This window comes from Cyprinus carpio, chromosome A10, assembly GCF_018340385.1.
Source record: "Cyprinus carpio isolate SPL01 chromosome A10, ASM1834038v1, whole genome shotgun sequence".
Lineage (NCBI taxonomy): Eukaryota > Metazoa > Chordata > Actinopteri > Cypriniformes > Cyprinidae > Cyprinus > Cyprinus carpio.
In genome coordinates this window covers 18,584,097-18,601,405 of record NC_056581.1, presented here as the reverse complement: position 1 = coordinate 18,601,405, position 17,309 = coordinate 18,584,097, and the positions used below count along the sequence as shown (strand labels likewise).

Sequence of the window (17,309 nt, the reverse complement as noted above, 5' to 3'; positions counted from 1 at the left end):
TTTCCTCAGGTTAGATGCCACATTGAATTTAATGAGGATAAACGAGGCTGTGAAGGAATGACTGTACTGTATAAAGGCCCTAGATCACATCACTTGAGCTAAAACTCACTGTTCTATGCAGTTTTTGCCTTCTGAAAGTTTTCTTCTTCTTCCTCTCTGAAAAGACGCAGTTGTGAGACAACAATACAGTCCACTGAACACACTGTACATCAGTCCCTCACAGACTCATTTTTATGACTTGTGTCAAAAATGAAATACACTCCTGGGACCCAGGCATAGATGTTTGTCCTCAGTAGAGGACATTATATTTTAGTGAGAGACTGTACATGCCACAGTCTGAATTCTTAGGAAATATGATAATGGTTTGTAGTTATCATTTAAATCTGTATTTAAATTTTAAATTGTTTATCATAAATAAACATCTCTGAAAAATGTGATGCGTTTCAAATCAGAATATGACTTTTTGTTATGATACAGGGCAACATTTTCATGCATGTCTTCTGTAGAGGACACCAGGACTGTTAATCAGGGATTTTGGGGAAACACAACAAGTCAAGAGGGAAAGAAATTATTGATCGATATTCCCATGAAATATGAGAAAATGTTGCCAAGTTATTACTCCTATTATTACACTAATGGTTTGCACCGAGAACACATTAATATGCAAATAAGATGCAATTAACTGATGCATTGTATAGAATGGGAATACCAATTTATGGACATTTTACACACATACAGTATTCCATAAAGTACAAAAGTATATTTAATCATTCTGTTATATCTTTCATAACATAGTTGAGAATCACCTTTGTGCAAAGTTTGGGTCAAAAACATAGCCTGAAACATAAAAAACTGAAAGAAAATAAATAAATAAAAATAAATGTTTAAAAAACATTGCTTCTGCCGGTACATGCCTTTTAATGTCTATTTTAATTTTATTTTAATTTCATTTTTATTTTGGCGTCCTCTACAAAGGACATAGAATGAAATATAAATAAATTATTTTTTCAAAAATGTTTTTTCTCAGATTTGCTCAAATTAATGTAATCACATAAAAAATTTACAAAACGTTTTTTTCTGGTTCTCAGGAGGATGTGACGCTACTCTGACTCAGGAAATTCAGTCAGAAATAGTGCGCGTCCCCTTTAAACAGCGCCGGGTGGAAATGATCGACTGTGGAATGTAGTGTTACTGAGGAAAAAGAAAACATCAGCTAGCTGCTAACAGTGAAATACACTAACATTTCATCCGAATACAGCCAAGAAACGAAGGCGACTCAACAATGACACATATTAAGGTAGACAATGAAGCGGAATGATATGATAAAATATAATATTACACTTAGATGGCTTGTATTTATGTTTGTGTGTGGTTAGACGCTAATAGCTAGAAGCTAACGTCAGTTAGCAAATTGCTAACGAAAACTAAACAGCTAATATAACTTTATGAAAATAACAAGTTACTGTTTATTTTTGATATTTTAGGGTTTATGTTTAGAAAGCTTTATTTAGGTTTGAATGGAGTGCTTTATTAGTTTTTGACACTGCATTGAGCAGACAACGACATTAATATAGCTAATTATAGACTCTTTATCTTAGCTAATGTATGGTGTTATTATTAATAATGAAAATAATAAGTCTAATAAACACTGTGTCCATTTAGATGAATAATTAACATCCCTTTCGAAACAAAGGTTGATGTCATAGCTCAAGACAGAGAAATCCTACCATATTCTGAGTGTATTAATTAATTATTTTGTATTTGTAGTTTCTTCTGTTGTATTGTATTGTTGTTTACAATGTGTTCTTTGTCAAATCTATGATTTTGAACTGCAGACCTGGTGAAATCACACTTCCACTTTTCACTTCACAGTAAATCACAGCAAACTAAACATAAACAAGTTCAGATTTTGAAAACATTCAAGCGTGCAATTATACAAATATTGAATATTAAATAATAGCCGTACATATTTGTTCCCACTTTTTTAGTATTTAAGCATTGAGAACAGCTTGTCTAGTTGTTTCTTATTTTTTCTATCACTGTCAGTAACTACTAAGTCAGATTTCCTGGTTAGATTCCTAAGAAAGAGAAACTTTAGGTCTATATTTGGAAAAACTGTAATTTTTAACTCTCTGTCCCGACTGCCCCAGTTTCTCTGCAGGGGGTAAGTGAGGTGTATCGTACCCTGTCCTAGGATGGACACTTATTTTAAGGCTGCTGTGTGCGACCTGGACAAGCTTCTGGATGACTTTGAGCTCAACGCAGGTTTGAGACTTTTGCTTTACTGATATTATAGTGTGACAATTATTCATTTTGCACTTTTTAATTTAGGGTGAATTGATGTAAATTTGGCCCATTTTGCCATTCAGTTAATTGATCATATGTAATTTGTATATATCCTATAGTTTATGTTATAAGATTTATGATATCATGTTGGTTGCTTAACTTAAATTTGACCCTGGGGCACAAAACCAGTCTTAAGGGTCAATTTTTCGGAAATCATCTCAAATCTGAATAAATAAGCTTTCCATTGATGTATGGTTTGTTAGTATAGGACAATATTTGGACTTGAGACTGGTTTTGTGGCCCAGGGTTTAGTGTGTGTGCTATATACTAAGGGCCAAAAGTTTGTAAAAAAAAAAAATATATATTTTTTAAGTTTTTGAACATTTTTGAAACATTATTAAAATTTTAAATAACTGTTTTCTATCTGAATATATTTTAACATTCAAATTTGTTCTTTTGATGGCAAAGCTGAGTTTTCAGCATCATAACTCCAGTCTTAAATGTCACACGATCCTTCAGAAATATGCCGATTTGCTGCTAAATTATTATTAGTTATTACTGGTGCTCAATTATTAATAATTATTCTTAATATTATCAATGTTGAAAACTGTTTTTGCTGCTTCATATTTTCATGGAAAACGGTGCTACTTTTTTTCAGGATTCTTTGAATGGAAAATTCAATTCATTAACAGTATGACATAGGTTATATATAATATTTAATATGTACAACAATATATATCCTGTATATGTTGTCTGATTTTATGGTTTGTCAGTTTTATGATATTATATTTATTATGGTTGATGTCTATATTATACATGAATGTGATGTTTCACTTTATTTTCAGAGGAGCTTGAGAACAAGCCCGCCACTTTTGCAAGCCCTCCTTGTCCGGACTCCACGATCGTCCCTGGTCACCGTTTGGACCTTCAGAGCTTCATACCAGAGCAACACACAGTCACACAAACACTCCCAGATGTCAATGCCCTGCACTATGGACTTACATCACAAAGCATTACTTTAAACCAAAAAGATTCTTATTCAAATGAACGGCCGCTCACAGGTGTGGATCTTCTGTCCTCTGTCGATAGCAGAGGCATCAGAAGTTCAGCTCCGCCTTGTCCGGACCGATCGCTGAAGCCTGTGTGTGACCTGGTGAACGATACGGGTTCTGCAAACCTCCAGCAGACTGACAGTCAGGAGGACTTTAAAGAGCTGGATGTCCCTGAGAAACAAACTAATGAGGAGCTGCTAGTGGACTTCGAGAGTCCTGTAGTATCTAGTCCAGAAGATGCTTCTAACCCTGGTAAATTACTAAAACTGGACTCTGAGGTTAACTATAACGCATTCAGCCTGCTGGATGTCATATTACCAGCCGCTGGTGACTCTTATGGTTCAAGTAGCATCACGCCTTTGGAGTGCAATCAGATTGAAAGTTCTCGTCCTGAAGACTCAAACTATTCTCCATGCGAAGTCTCAGTGAACGAGGATGATGTTAGTAATTCAGATCCTCATGCTACAGATGAAGCTATTTCAGCAACCAAAGAAGAGCATGCTGTATCGCTCCAGCCGGACTCAAAGGATACCCAACTGTCTGAAGATCTCAGTGTTAAAACTCCAGATGATCCAGCTGGAAGTCCCTCCTTGGAGAAGGAACCTTCTCTATCTTGCTTGCCGATGGCTGTATCGATGTGTGGATCCCTTGTGGCGTCTTTAGACCCACAGACAGCAGTGATTGAAACCAAAGATGAGGCTGATCTAGAAAAGAATTCAGCGATTGAAGAGGCTGAAGAGTTAATTCTTCCGTTGGAAGAACCCACAACTCCGTTCTCCTCCAACAGGCCTGATTCCTCACCTGAAGATGAACCTGAGCTTGTCCAAATCATGTCGAACACAGAAAGGGCGGCTGCTGTCTCGGGCCGTTACCCTGATAGAAACTTTAAACGCAACTTGTCGCCATCAGATAAAGAGGTGTGCGAAAGCAACCCGTCTCCACCCTATTCATATTGAGATAGTTATTATTATTAGTTTGAGTTTAGTATAGGATTAGATTACTTTAATGGAAGAGACCGTGATGTTGTTTTGGTTAGGGGAGATGGGCTGGTTTCCTTTGGGTCAGGATGTGAAAATGAACTCCGACGCAGGCGCAGAAAAATTCACAGATGACGGCTTTTCAGAATTTAACGGAGATGGGGAAGGCTTTTTAGATGAGGAGCTGCAGAGCTGTAAAGTCGAGACGTTTGCTTCTCCTGAGAGCGACGGTTCACTTCAGTATCTGGAGGAGAGCGAAGGTTCGAACGTTTCTTCTTCGTCTCAGGACAGCAGCCCGCTGAGGACAGACTCCACACAAACTGTTATCCATGAAAATGCAACCAGCCCTGTTGAGATTCAGTCAGTTTGTGCCCCCAACCAAGAGTCAAATTACGGCGGTGCGAGACCGAAGCAGTTATCCAACCAAACCGCACGGCTTCCATCTGAAAGACACCGGACTGGTCATGCTGAACACAGTGTAGCAGGACTTTCTGAAGAGCATAGCTCGCAAATTTCTCCCAACCAAGATGAAAATAACTGTGAACCCCCTTCTTATCAGCAATATGATGCCAGTTATGGCCATGATGAGCTTTCAGAGCCTCCACCATACCCAGGAGAGAGTCCTGATCCACCAGCACACGAGGCCGAGGATCTGGGGTCAAAGCAGCCCCCATGGGTGCCGGACTCTGAGGCTCCTAACTGCATGAACTGTGAGCAGAAGTTTACCTTTACCAAGAGGAGACACCACTGCAGAGCATGTGGGAAGGTAAGTTTGTTGCCTCTCAGTGTCAGTACCCACAATTATTTGGAAAATATTAAAGCAAAAACAGTTTGGGGTCAGTACGATTCATTTTTGAAGAAATTAATACTTTCATTCTGCAAGGATGCATTAATTCAATTCAAAGCAGCTTTACAGAAGATGCATGTGTCTACATTACAAAGCAGAAGTGAATGTGTCCAAGTAATGTTCATTTCACAAATAACCTGAACAGTTCAAGATAATAGAATCATACAGCTAGCTAACGTGAATAAATTTTTGGCAGAAGCTCATTAAAGTGATTATTACAAGTGTAATCGTAATGATTACAATATAGAGAAATTTTGGCAGCTGTGCATGTCGATTCAAGTTGGTACTGTCTGGGGTCCTCGCAGGGGTCAGCATCATCTCTTCACAGGTGTTGGGTCATCTGAAGTCTTTATATGAAGCTAGATCCGTGTTGGAGCTGGTGTAATCCCTCATTTAGTGGACTTAGATATCCTGGGTACTACTAAAAGTCCAGAGTTTTGTGACCTTAAAGAGCGTGATGGCATTAAATTGATCAAAAGTGAAAAGTTACAAAAGATTTGTGTTTCAAAAAAATGCTGTTTTTCTTCTATTCATCAAAGAATCTTGAAAAATTAAAAAATAAGATGCATCTGTTTTCAACAATGATAATGATAAATGTTTCTTGAGCAGCAAATCAGCATATTAGAATGATTTCTGAAGATCATGTGACACTGAAGACTGGAGGAATGATGCTGAAAATTCAGCTTTGATCACAGAAATAAATTACACTTTAACAGATATTACAATTTCTTTTTGAAATTTGAACAGATATTTTAAACTTTAGTAATATTTCTGTAGTAATATTTTTTTATATTTTTAAGTAAAGTTTATTTTAAATTTTATTATTTTTTTTATATATTAATGTTTTATTTTATTTTGATAATATTTAAAACCAAACTTTTAAACTTTAGTATCTATTTTATATATATATATATAAAATAGGTTTATAATAATAGTAATTAAATGCAGTAGTACTATTCTATTTGTATTATTTTAAAAGTTGGATAGGTTTTTGTAAACATCCTATGATAAAAGGCGATTTTTTTAAACCAAAAAAAAAAAAAAAAAAAAACAATATTGTTACAATATTGGTTATTTATATCTGTCTCAAATTAATCTAATTAGTGCATGCATATTTTAAACCAAACCTGTGGCCACAGTAGTATAAATATATTATACATTAAAAAAATCTCACTGACCCCAAACTTTTATTTTATTTTATTTTCATTTAAATTGTATAATTGACCACTATCCCAGGGAGGCGATTTCCTTTTCTGCTATATTACTCTGCACTCTTTCTTCTCACATAAAAAAAAATTTGTTTAAACTCTGATCAATATTTCATGTCCATTTATTATTTATCTTCAAAATAAGCAAGATATGTACAGTCAGATGGTCATTATTTCAAAATAAACCCCTTTAGATTTGGATCCTGATCACCCTGTCATGGTGTATTTTGCATAAATGAACTTAATTAGAGTTTTTAATATGTTTGCTTCAGTTCTGAAAGCGACTTTGTAATAACTTTGTGTAGCAGTTGAGTGTGTCCTGACTTTTGGAGGTGAAAGGCAAATAACCGCAGTGTGAATCAATGAATTAACATGCAGTCAGCTGCGTTGATTTCGAGCAAAGGTCTGTGACACAACCCTGCCATTGTGTTCTCATTTATTTATAACCACAGGAAAGCCTTAAACCTGTAGTCCACTGCCTTAGACAGAAAAAGTTCTCATTTTATCTATGGGTGCGAGGTCTTTTGTTTTCATTACGTCAATGTGTGGTTTATTCTTCTCTGGAGGTGCTAAATATAGAGGCAGATTTGCCGGGTCAGCAGAATGTATTTTTAGTGCTGATATAGTTTACCGCTTGAATTGCTGCACTGAGTTGCTGTTTCCAAGACATACTGGGCCAGTAATTAAATGGGCTAAAGGACACCAGAGAGCTTTCTCCAGGTTTATGTCTGATGAGGTACTGTGTTTATCCAGTGTTTAAGTGAATAATGTTGTCTGCTTTGCAGGTGTACTGTGCTAACTGCTGCAACCGCAAATGCAGACTGAAATATCTGGACAAAGAAGCCAGGGTTTGTGTCATCTGCTATGTTACCATACAGAGAGGTGAGTGCTTAACCACTTTAATATACTCTGTGGCTGGCTTGATTAAAAACGAATCCAATATATTCAAGTGGATGTAATGTACTGTACGTGAAAGGGATAGTTCACCTAAAAATGAAAATTAGCTGAAAATGTACTCGCCCTCAGGCCACCCAAGATGTAGATTAATTTGTTTCTTCATTAGATTTGGAGAAATGTATCATTGCATCACTGTCTCACCGATGGATGCTCTGTAGTGAATGGGTGCCGTCAGAATGAGAGTCCAAACAGCTGATAAAACCATCACAATAATCCACAGCAGTCCAGTCCATCAGTTAAGATCTTGAGAAACCAAAAGCTGCGTTTTTGTAAGAAACAAATCCATCAAGACTGTTTTAAACTGTTGCTTCAAGTTAAAATATGACTTCTCTCTCCAAAATATTGCTTCATCCAGTGAAAAAGTTGTCTTATCTGAATCAGGAGTGAAATATGCAGATCAAAAAGAGTCCTAAACAAATATGTGGGTGGATTTTGATGTGAGAGGACAACAGGAGATGGACTTTTACACTTTAGGAAGCATTATTATGGATTTGTGTTTTGGTGGTTTAAAGTTAAAAACGTCTTTGAAATGGATTTGTTTCTTACAAACATGCAGCTTTTGGCTTCATATGACATGAATTGATGGACTGGAGTGGTGTGGAATACTTGTGGATATTATCAGCTGTTTGGACTCTGGCTGGGGGTGAGCACATTATCAGCAAATTTCCATTTTTTAGTGAACTATTCCTTTAAATACCAACAATCTGTGGCAGCAGTTCATGTCAGTGTAGAAATGGGTCATATGAACCGTGGTTTATTTTTAGCTGGTGTAATTAGGTTGGTAAAATAAGTGTTTTTGATGAAGAACTACTCAAAAACACTCGTTGCATTGGTATTGTGATATTGGCATCAAGTCATTGAAGGAGATGTGTTTGATGCATTTAGTATGTCTTAGTTATGTCTGTGACATAATCAGTTCTTAAGGCCCATTTACACCTAAAATGATAATTATAATGATATCTTATTCATCAGCTGGAAAAAAATCGTTCTGAAAGAGATTCCAGCGATATCATTCCTTTGTGCCGTTATCGTTATAGTTGTGATGTGAACTCTATGCTTTTAAAAAATTGAACAATTTGAACAATTTTAAAAATGTATCTGGTCTTTATTAGTTCTGGCAGACAGAAACTCTGGTCACATCTTGCCAGTGGTGGATTCTCAGCTTATTTATTTATAACTATAATTTCTTAACCTTCATAGAGGTTTTTTAATTCCATTTTTTATTAAATGAAAGATTAAATTGATTTCCTTAATTGTGGGTCAAGGCTATCATTACATAATTTTAGCTTATTTACGTACTATTATAGTATTTATTAATCATTTGATTTAGGGATTTTTTTTTTATTATTTTTTTTTTTTGTGAAAAAGTTTAGTTTAGGCGTATATAATTTTATTTTACTATTATATATACTATGAATAGTATTTATAATATTTTGAATTCTTTTTTGTATTTTTAACTTATCTATTTTTGTTGTGAATTTGTTGTTAATATTTCTATTCAGTTTTAATGTTGGGATGCACGCTCGGATCAATATCGGCCGATAATGGCTTTAAATATAACTATTGGCATCAGCCCTATTATGAAAAATTATTGATTGCCGGATAAGAGGCAAAACATGACTTGCGTGTGCTCAGGGTGTTTAGCGATTAGATCACGGCAGCAGTGTAACTCTTTCTTGAAGCAAAGTTTTGCCTGAATGATGGGTTAGTGTTTTGGATCGTTGCATTTAAACTGAGAAATGCATGTACAGAATGGAACGTTCGGTGTGCGATAGAGTAGCAGTGTAAATCCGGTAAGGAGTTTTATTCTGGTAGGGGGCGCGTGGCCGAACTTCTAATAAAATAAAAGCAAAATACTCAAATCATATCTGTGTTTCTGATTAAATAAAGCAGTATTTTATATGAGTCAGATTTAAAAGGACAGTAATTTTAGTACATCAACTTAAATTGTGTATTTCACTCTAGATGCCCAAAACAACAATGTTTAAAATTCTAGATTTTCAGCGATGAATATATTTTATCAATCTAATATGTATCTTATTTAATTTCAGCTTTACTGATTTTTTTAGTTTCAGTTAGCAATAAAAACACTGGCTCACTTGCATCCCTTTTAAAAGAAGCAGATCCCCTACCCTTTTAATTTGTGTCCAACTTTTTTTGTGGACCAAACATCAGAAGCTCTTTTATTTTTTAAGGGCTGATTTAATGGAGAAGAACAAGGCTTTATTTATTTTTTATTTTTTTTGTACCGGACAGTCTATAAAAAGAGGCTGGCACACGGTGTGTGTGGCCGAGCGTGTGGTCCATTTGCACATTAAAAAGCACATTCATCACAGAGCGTCAGTGCTGCAAGTCGCCAGCCAGCTCTCTCAGGGTTTGGTGCAGGGCTGGGTGGAGCCAGGGCACTGGTGCATGTCCTTGAGTGTGTGTTTGTGTGTGTGGTATAGGACCCACCTGGTGCAGTATTCGTGACACTCTCTCTCATCCACTCTCTGGTTTGAGGAATAGAGTTAGACACACACATAAACACACACACACCTCTCGTCTTCAGGCGAGGAGGGTTTGCCACCACTCTTAGCCCAGGGCAGCCATTTAATACGACCTCTGTGTGTGTGTGTGTGACGGACGGACTGAGCTTGCGCTCGCAGCCAGAGACGTGCACCTTGTCCAGGACAGACGAGAACTCCGCGTGAGCTTGCGGAAGTGAGCTGCGCCCTGCCCGGGTTGAGAGAGGCTCAAGGATGCGCCCTCTGTCTCACTCACTTGCGGACTCTCTCTTGCTTAACAGCAAGGGGGACACTTCCTCCTTTGCTCGGCGCACACTAACACCGTCCTGGGAGACTAACATGCAACCCGTGATTAACCTGGAAGAGAGTTAATTTAGGATGAGGTAAGCTTGGGATATCTCTGAATTAAATCGAAACCAAGCCCTCTTGAGGCTTGAAGTGTAATTGATCATTTTATCTGGTTAACACTTAAGTTTGTAACTTTTTTTGCAGCGTCTTTTAATGAATTTCCACATATTGAAGGACGTTCCGTCCTGCTGGTTCTTGGCTTCACTGTTCCCATCTGTCTTGTGGTCGTAGCTGTTTTCACCGTGAGCCAGCATATTTCAGCTTTCGTGCTTCTAGCTGACATGTTTGTGGGTGTCACAGGCAGTGCCAGTGTAATCAGGTCGATGAGCATCTATGAGCCTTAATCAACGTAATGCACAGCACGGCTGACTCACGGCTGGAGGAGGGCTGTGGCTGCACTGGACGTCCTGTTTCTTAAATTCGGTTCGGTGGCTCGTTGCCCATCATTTTAATAACAAAAGTGCTGTGATTGACACTCAGTGCTCTTGCTTGTAAAAGCTTGATGTTTTTGTATTTATTGGAATGTGATTCAGCTGAATGAGGTTTGTGCTGTTAGTCATCATTTGATTTACAGCGTATCAATACCTTGACAACAATGGATATTATAGTGTACATTACACTACCGTTCAAAAGTTTGAGGTCTGTAAGATTTAATGTTTTTGCAAGAAGTCTCTTCTGCTTAACAAGGTGGCATTTGTTTTTAATCAAATAGTAAAAACAGTAATATTGTGAAATATTATTATAATTTCAAATAAGCATTTTCTATGTGAATATATGTTAAAATATCATTTATTTCTATGATCAAAGCTGAATTTTCAGCATGTTTATTTGAGTATTTGTTGTAACATGGTCCTTTAGAAATCATTCTAATATGCTGATTTGCTGCTCAAAAAATATTATCATCAGTGTTCAAAACAGTTGTGCTGCTGAATATTTTTGTGGAAACTGTGATACATTTTATTTTTCAGGATTCTTTAAAGAATTGAAAGTTCAAATGAACAGCATTTATTTGAAATAGTTTTTTTTTTTTTGTAACATTATAAATGTCTTTACTGTCACTTTTAATCAATCTAATGCATCATTGCTGAATAAAACTATTAATTACTTAAAAAATATCTTACCCCAAACTTTTGAATGGAAGTGTATATAAATATATTTGACATTTGAACTGCTCTATTACTGCATTTAAAGTGTCAGTTCGCCCCAAAATGAAAATCGTCACCAACTTACCATTTAGTTGTTCCAAAACCATGACTTTTTTTTTTTTGTGGAATACAAAAAGCAGAACATCGTCACTTTTACATACAATTAAAGCATATCAACCAGAGGTTGTCAGTCTCCAGAAAAAGTACGATAAAAGTAGTTCATACTTGCCAATGTCCTATACTGAACATCATACTAAAGTTATTTGTGTGAGGAACAGATTGAAATGTATTCACTTGGCTGCAGAAGATTTTCAATAAATATTGACCGTTCCTCACACAGAGACATGGACGTCAGCAAGCACGTCTACTTATAACTACTTTTATGGTACTTTTTGTGCTTAATTTCACCTTTTGTGTTCAACAGAAGAAAGAAACGTCAAGTAAAGTCAGATATTGAGTAAGTTATTAATTCTGATGCAAAATTAATGTGCACTAATGAATCGTTCACAAAACCAGGAGTATTTATTAAGAGCATCGTTTGCATTGATTTTCATTTTTGGTGGCTGTTAATTTAAGTTGTGCATAGCCTTTATTGGGAAACCTTTTTCTACAACATTTCCCCCCTGTTCCTCTCTCTCTCTCATTCTCTCTCCCAGCATGACCTTTCATTCAATACACTGAAAAGACTGATTTGGGAATGGCTGATTTTGTTTGTTGTATGCAGCTCAAGCCCATGAGAGAATGATGAGCCCTACTGGGCCCAGTCCCAATCCCAACATCCCATCAGAGTACTGCTCCACCATACCGCCCATGCAGCAGGCCCGCGCCGCCGGCACCCTCAACTCTCCCCCACCCACCGTCATGGTCCCCGTGTCTGTCCTCAAACACCCCGGTAATGACGGTACGCACTGCACTCTGAGCCAGAGTTATAGCTCTTATGGCTATAAAACACTGTGACTTCCATTTAATATAGTTACTTCATGAAAGAAAGAGTGACTGCGTCCCAAACTGCATGCACTCCGTATCTTATAGTGTGCTAGACTAGGTTAGCTTCACTATACACTGTTATGTAAAGGTTTGTTCATCCAGCAAATGAACAAGAGTTTTAGTTTTTTATCAGATTTTTATTAATATTTTTATTCAAAGATGCATTAAATAGTTTAAAGGGATAGTTCACCCAAAAATGAAAATGTGATGTTTATCTGCTTACCCCCAGGGCATCCAAGATGTAGGTGACTTTGTTTTTTCAGTAGAACACAAATGAAAATTTTTAACTCAAACCGTTGCAGTCTGTCAGTCCTAAAATGTAAGTGTATGGGAATCACGGCTTTGAGAGTCATAAAACGTACACAAACAAAACCAAATTAAACCCTGCGGCTCGTGACGATACATTGATTTGTAAAGACACAAAAACAATCAGTCTGTGCAAGAAACTGAACAGTACTTAGATCTGTTTTTTACCTTTGATTCACGCAGTGTCTGCAGAATAACGATAATTTATATCGTTTTTTACCTCTGATTTTCAGCCTCTGAGTGAGGTTTATTTTTATTCTTGCTTTACGGATCGGATTCTTTTTTTTTTCATCACATCTTATTGTTTTACCGCCACCTTTCTCTCAAATGGATACAATCTGAATTGGGAGTATGTTTTATGACTCTCAAAGCCGTGATTCCCATCCACTTACGTTATATGACTGACAGACTGCAACGTTTGAGTTAAAAATCTTTGTTTGTGTTCTACTGAAGAAACAGTCACCTACATCTTGGATGCCCTGGGGGAAGCAGATAAACATAAAATTTTCATTTTTGGGTCCCTTTAAAAGTGACAGTACTTTTAAGACATTTATAAAGATTTCTATTTCAAATAAATGCTGTTCTTTTAAACTTTCTATTCATCGAAGAATCCTGAAAATATAAAATGTATCATGGTTTCCACAAAAATATTGGGCAGCACAACTGTTTCCAACATTGCTAATAATCAGAAATGTTTTTTGAGCAGCAAATCAACATATTAGAATGATTTCTGTAGGATCATGTGACACTGAAGACTGGAGTAATGATGCTGAAAATTCAGCTGCGCATCACGGAAATAAATAATATTTTTAAATATGTTAATATATAATATTTTTTTTTGTATTTGTATTGATATTTCTTTTTTTTAATTGTTGTTATTATTTTAAAAATAAATTAGGGCTGTCAAATGATTAATCACGATTAATCAGTCCAAAATAAAAGTTTTGTTTACAAATATATGTTGTGTACAGGGTATATTTATTAATATATTTTACACAAACATAAATTAAATTTAGAAAATATTTACATTTAAATACATTTTATATTTATAGTTTTATATTATATTATATAAATATATTTAAATATATAACATACAAATGCAGCCTAAATATATAAAGCAGAAGTATATAGTGTATTTATGTATATATACATAATAACTTTACACAGTAAAACACATATAGGTAAACAAAACTTTTATTTTGGATGTGATTTAATCGTGATTAATCATTTGACAGCCCTAAAATAAAATGATTTGAGAGTAAATGCTTCTTCACAATGTATTTTTTGATTTTTATTTTTTTATTATTTTTGATTTGATTTGTTTGCAATGATATTGTGAATAATGAGTAATGATGCTGAAAATGCTTTGTTCACAAGAATTATTTGATAGATAGATAGATAGATAGATAAATGAATGCAGCCTTGGTAGGACTTTCAGAACATTATAAAACCCAAACGGCAATATTTTATAATTTTTTTTCCCTCTTCATGTATTTTGTACCGCTTTAAGTCCATTCTTTTAGTTTGATATAATATTTAGATTTTATTAATATTTTGAATTACTTTTTTTTTTTTTTTTTTTTTTTCATTTAAATTAGCTCTTTTTCTGTTTTAAATTTTAGCTTCATTTATTGTAATTATAATTTTTTTTGTCATTTTTTTAAAAATAATATGTAGGGATACACCAATACTGATACTTGTATTGATATTTGGAATGCTCCGATACCACACAGCATGTGAAAAGTGCTGTGTCCAGACGAAGAAACACTGACAACAGAACAACATAGAGCAGAATGGAGTTATTAGAGATTACTTTAAACTGCACAGCATGTAGAAGGATTGTGTTTTTTGATGTTAATAATCAAAAGTAATTGATTGTAAGGATGGAGTGATTCCTAGAGTTTGTTGATTCTGTTGCATGATCTTCATTGCTGTTTGCTCTGTTAGCACATGCATTATTTGAATTAAAACTACATCGTAAATTTAAAACAAACAAAAAATTATTGGTGCATTCACTATAATAAATATTTAAACATCAAGCATAATTTAGTGTTCGACTATTGCCCCCCAATAGTTGACAAGAAGAGTCTTAGTCGATCAAAATTTTATGTCGCAGAAAAAAAATCCACAGCAAGGGGCAAAGTCTTAGACAGATCATCAACAGCTGGTCTATGTGGTAATTAAAGTACATCGGACATCCAAACCTTCACCAACCTCAAATGTGGCTACTGAAACATGTTAGTTGTAGCATCATTACATGGCCCCTCACTCTAGCGTTAACTTAGAAACATGTGTGCTATTAAAGTGTTTGTGCGGAAGCTGAATATTAGCATGCTCACTGCAATATAGTTCACTTAAAGGGACCAGTCATTTGCATTAAACTTAAAATACTCTGTCATTTTTTGCTCATACAGAGTAATACATCTGTCAAATTTGTAAAGGATTTACTTTTATTTGTGTGCACTCACAATAACAACAAAACGTTGTGCTTTTGTAAAATAATGAAAGCAAACAGGGTGTGCTTTCTGCCATCTAGGTCTCTGTGAACTTTATCATCTCAAAAAAAAAAACATATTTAAAGAGTATCTGTGATTGTCTTTGATTGATTAAAAGTATTTATATATATAGTTAGAAGTTTAATTTTTTATTTTTAGATTAATATGTTAAAGTGGTATTTTAATATTTTCATATAATGTAAGCCATATGAAACGTGCATGATGAGTCTGTGTCGTCGACTTCATCACTGCAGCCGAAAATACAGAAAACACTAGTTACTGCAGTCATGTTAAGGCTATCTTCTTGCTGTTTTTCCCCTGATGCATTCATAATCATTACTTCTGCGGTGGGCAGTGGCAAGTTTTATGCATGCGGTTGAGTGCTGATAGGCTATATGCAATTAAAGGCTCATTATTGTGAATTATATGGTTAATTGTTTACCCTTTACAATAAGGTTAATTAGTTAACTACTTTAGTTAACACGAACTAAGCATGTACAATACAATATCTTAGTTCGTTTCATCATTTACTAATGTTTTTTTTAAATCAAAAGTTGTGCTTGTTAACATTAGTTAATGAACTGTGAACTAACAATGAACTGTATTTTCATTAATTAATATTAACAAAGATGAATAAATACTGTAATGGATTGTTCATTGTTTTTTCATGTTAGTTAATACATTTACTTACATTAACTAATGGAACCTTATTGTAAAGTGTTACCGGTTTATTAATATAAGTGTGCGATTAGTCGACTAATTGCTAAAAATTAACGACTACTAGTCGACCAGAAAAATCTTTAGTCTAGGGCAGCCTTAATTAAGTGTGAAAACAACTGAAGGAAACATCTTTCAAATTTGCTAAATGAAGCCAGCTAATATGATTAATATTTTTTTTGTTTTTTGTTTCTGTACCCAATATTTAAAAAAAATACTAATTACAAATGCTATGAAAATCGGTGCATCCCTAATAATATGTCTATATAGTTATTGTACATTTTTCTTTCACTTTTAGTTTTTGTTACTTTAGTACTTCAAGTTAAACTAAAATAAAATAAGAAAATGATTCCTTGGCAACTAACTTAAAATAATTTTAACGTTTTTATATTTTATTTGCTTAACAACAACTACCCTTCTGTTTGTGTTTCTCCATTTGTTCCCGTAGGGTTTCCACGTGAGCAGAAGCACGTGTGGTTTGCCGATGGTATCCTGCCGAATGGTGAGGTCGCAGACACCACCAAACTCTGTGTACAGACCCGGAGATCCTCTCAGGAGTCGAGCCCAGTAACACCAGACCCGCCGGGGGTGAGACGGCTTAATCCTCTTAACTGATGCTGGAGAGAACTGATAATGACAACTGAAGTCATTAATTGATTCGCTGCCTTTCAGCCCAATGGTACATTTCCTGGCGAGTGTGATGAGAGCGCCGGAGGAAGTTCTGACAGCGCTGCCGAGGTGAGCCGCCCGCCCATCAGAGGCCCGTGGGACTACGGCCTGCTCTGTGCGGTGGGCAGCTGTGTGCAGAGAGCGGTCAGTCTGGTGCCGGAGGACGACGACGGTCTGCCTCCACTGCTCATTACCACAGGAGAGGAGGAATATGGGGGTGAGGACTTTTAAAGGCTTAAACTAGAGGGTAGCCATCATTTTGACGGCCTCTTTTTGTCTAAATGGTAGGACTAGGTGATAAACCAACATCAATGTTAATCAAAAAACAAATCCACAAAATCGAAAATAAACTTCTGAGTAATTTACGATATTTAGCCTACATCATTTTAGACAATCAGTTTCCTTTCTCTTTGGAGTGTTACAAGCTCTTGGTGAATAAAGAAGATCTGTAAAGTTGCAAAGACTAAAGTCTCAAATCCAAAGCGATATTCTTTATAAAAGTTAAGAGTCAACCACACCCCCCTAAAACGGCTCGTTAAAACACGCCCCCACATGTCTATGTCACTACGTGGGAAGATTTGCATAACAGCACCCAAATGTTCACGCAAAGAAAGAAGGCGTAACTTTGATTCTTGCTGTTGCTGCCGCTGCCATGTTGTGGGGACGCTGTTTTTTTCTTTGTGTTGGAGTAGTTGCTTTGTTTTGGATTCATGAAGTGGTCATGACTAGAAATCAGTGGTTAAGTTGTATTTACAACACTGTTCCAGAACAGTTCAAACCAAATATTCAGATGTGTGCAGCGCATTTT

General features: G+C 35.7%; 1 protein-coding gene and 1 long non-coding RNA gene across 2 annotated transcripts in view; both read left to right on the top strand.

The window, feature by feature from the left end:
* Window positions 1-1,096: 1,096 nt before the first annotated feature.
* LOC109053398 (zinc finger FYVE domain-containing protein 16-like) overlaps window positions 1,097-17,309 on the top strand; it is a 28,637-nt gene continuing 12,424 nt past the window's right edge. The window contains 8 exon segments of the mRNA XM_042765632.1: window positions 1,097-1,297; window positions 2,151-2,265; window positions 3,132-4,374; window positions 4,376-5,081; window positions 7,156-7,252; window positions 12,052-12,228; window positions 16,281-16,420; window positions 16,505-16,718. Coding sequence (XP_042621566.1) covers window positions 2,196-2,265; window positions 3,132-4,374; window positions 4,376-5,081; window positions 7,156-7,252; window positions 12,052-12,228; window positions 16,281-16,420; window positions 16,505-16,718 — 2,647 coding nt within the window. The 5' untranslated portion in view covers window positions 1,097-1,297; window positions 2,151-2,195.
* LOC122146496 lies at window positions 9,369-10,424 on the top strand. Its single transcript, XR_006161020.1, has 2 exons — window positions 9,369-10,217; window positions 10,327-10,424. It is a non-coding gene; the product is annotated as an uncharacterized LOC122146496 (long non-coding RNA).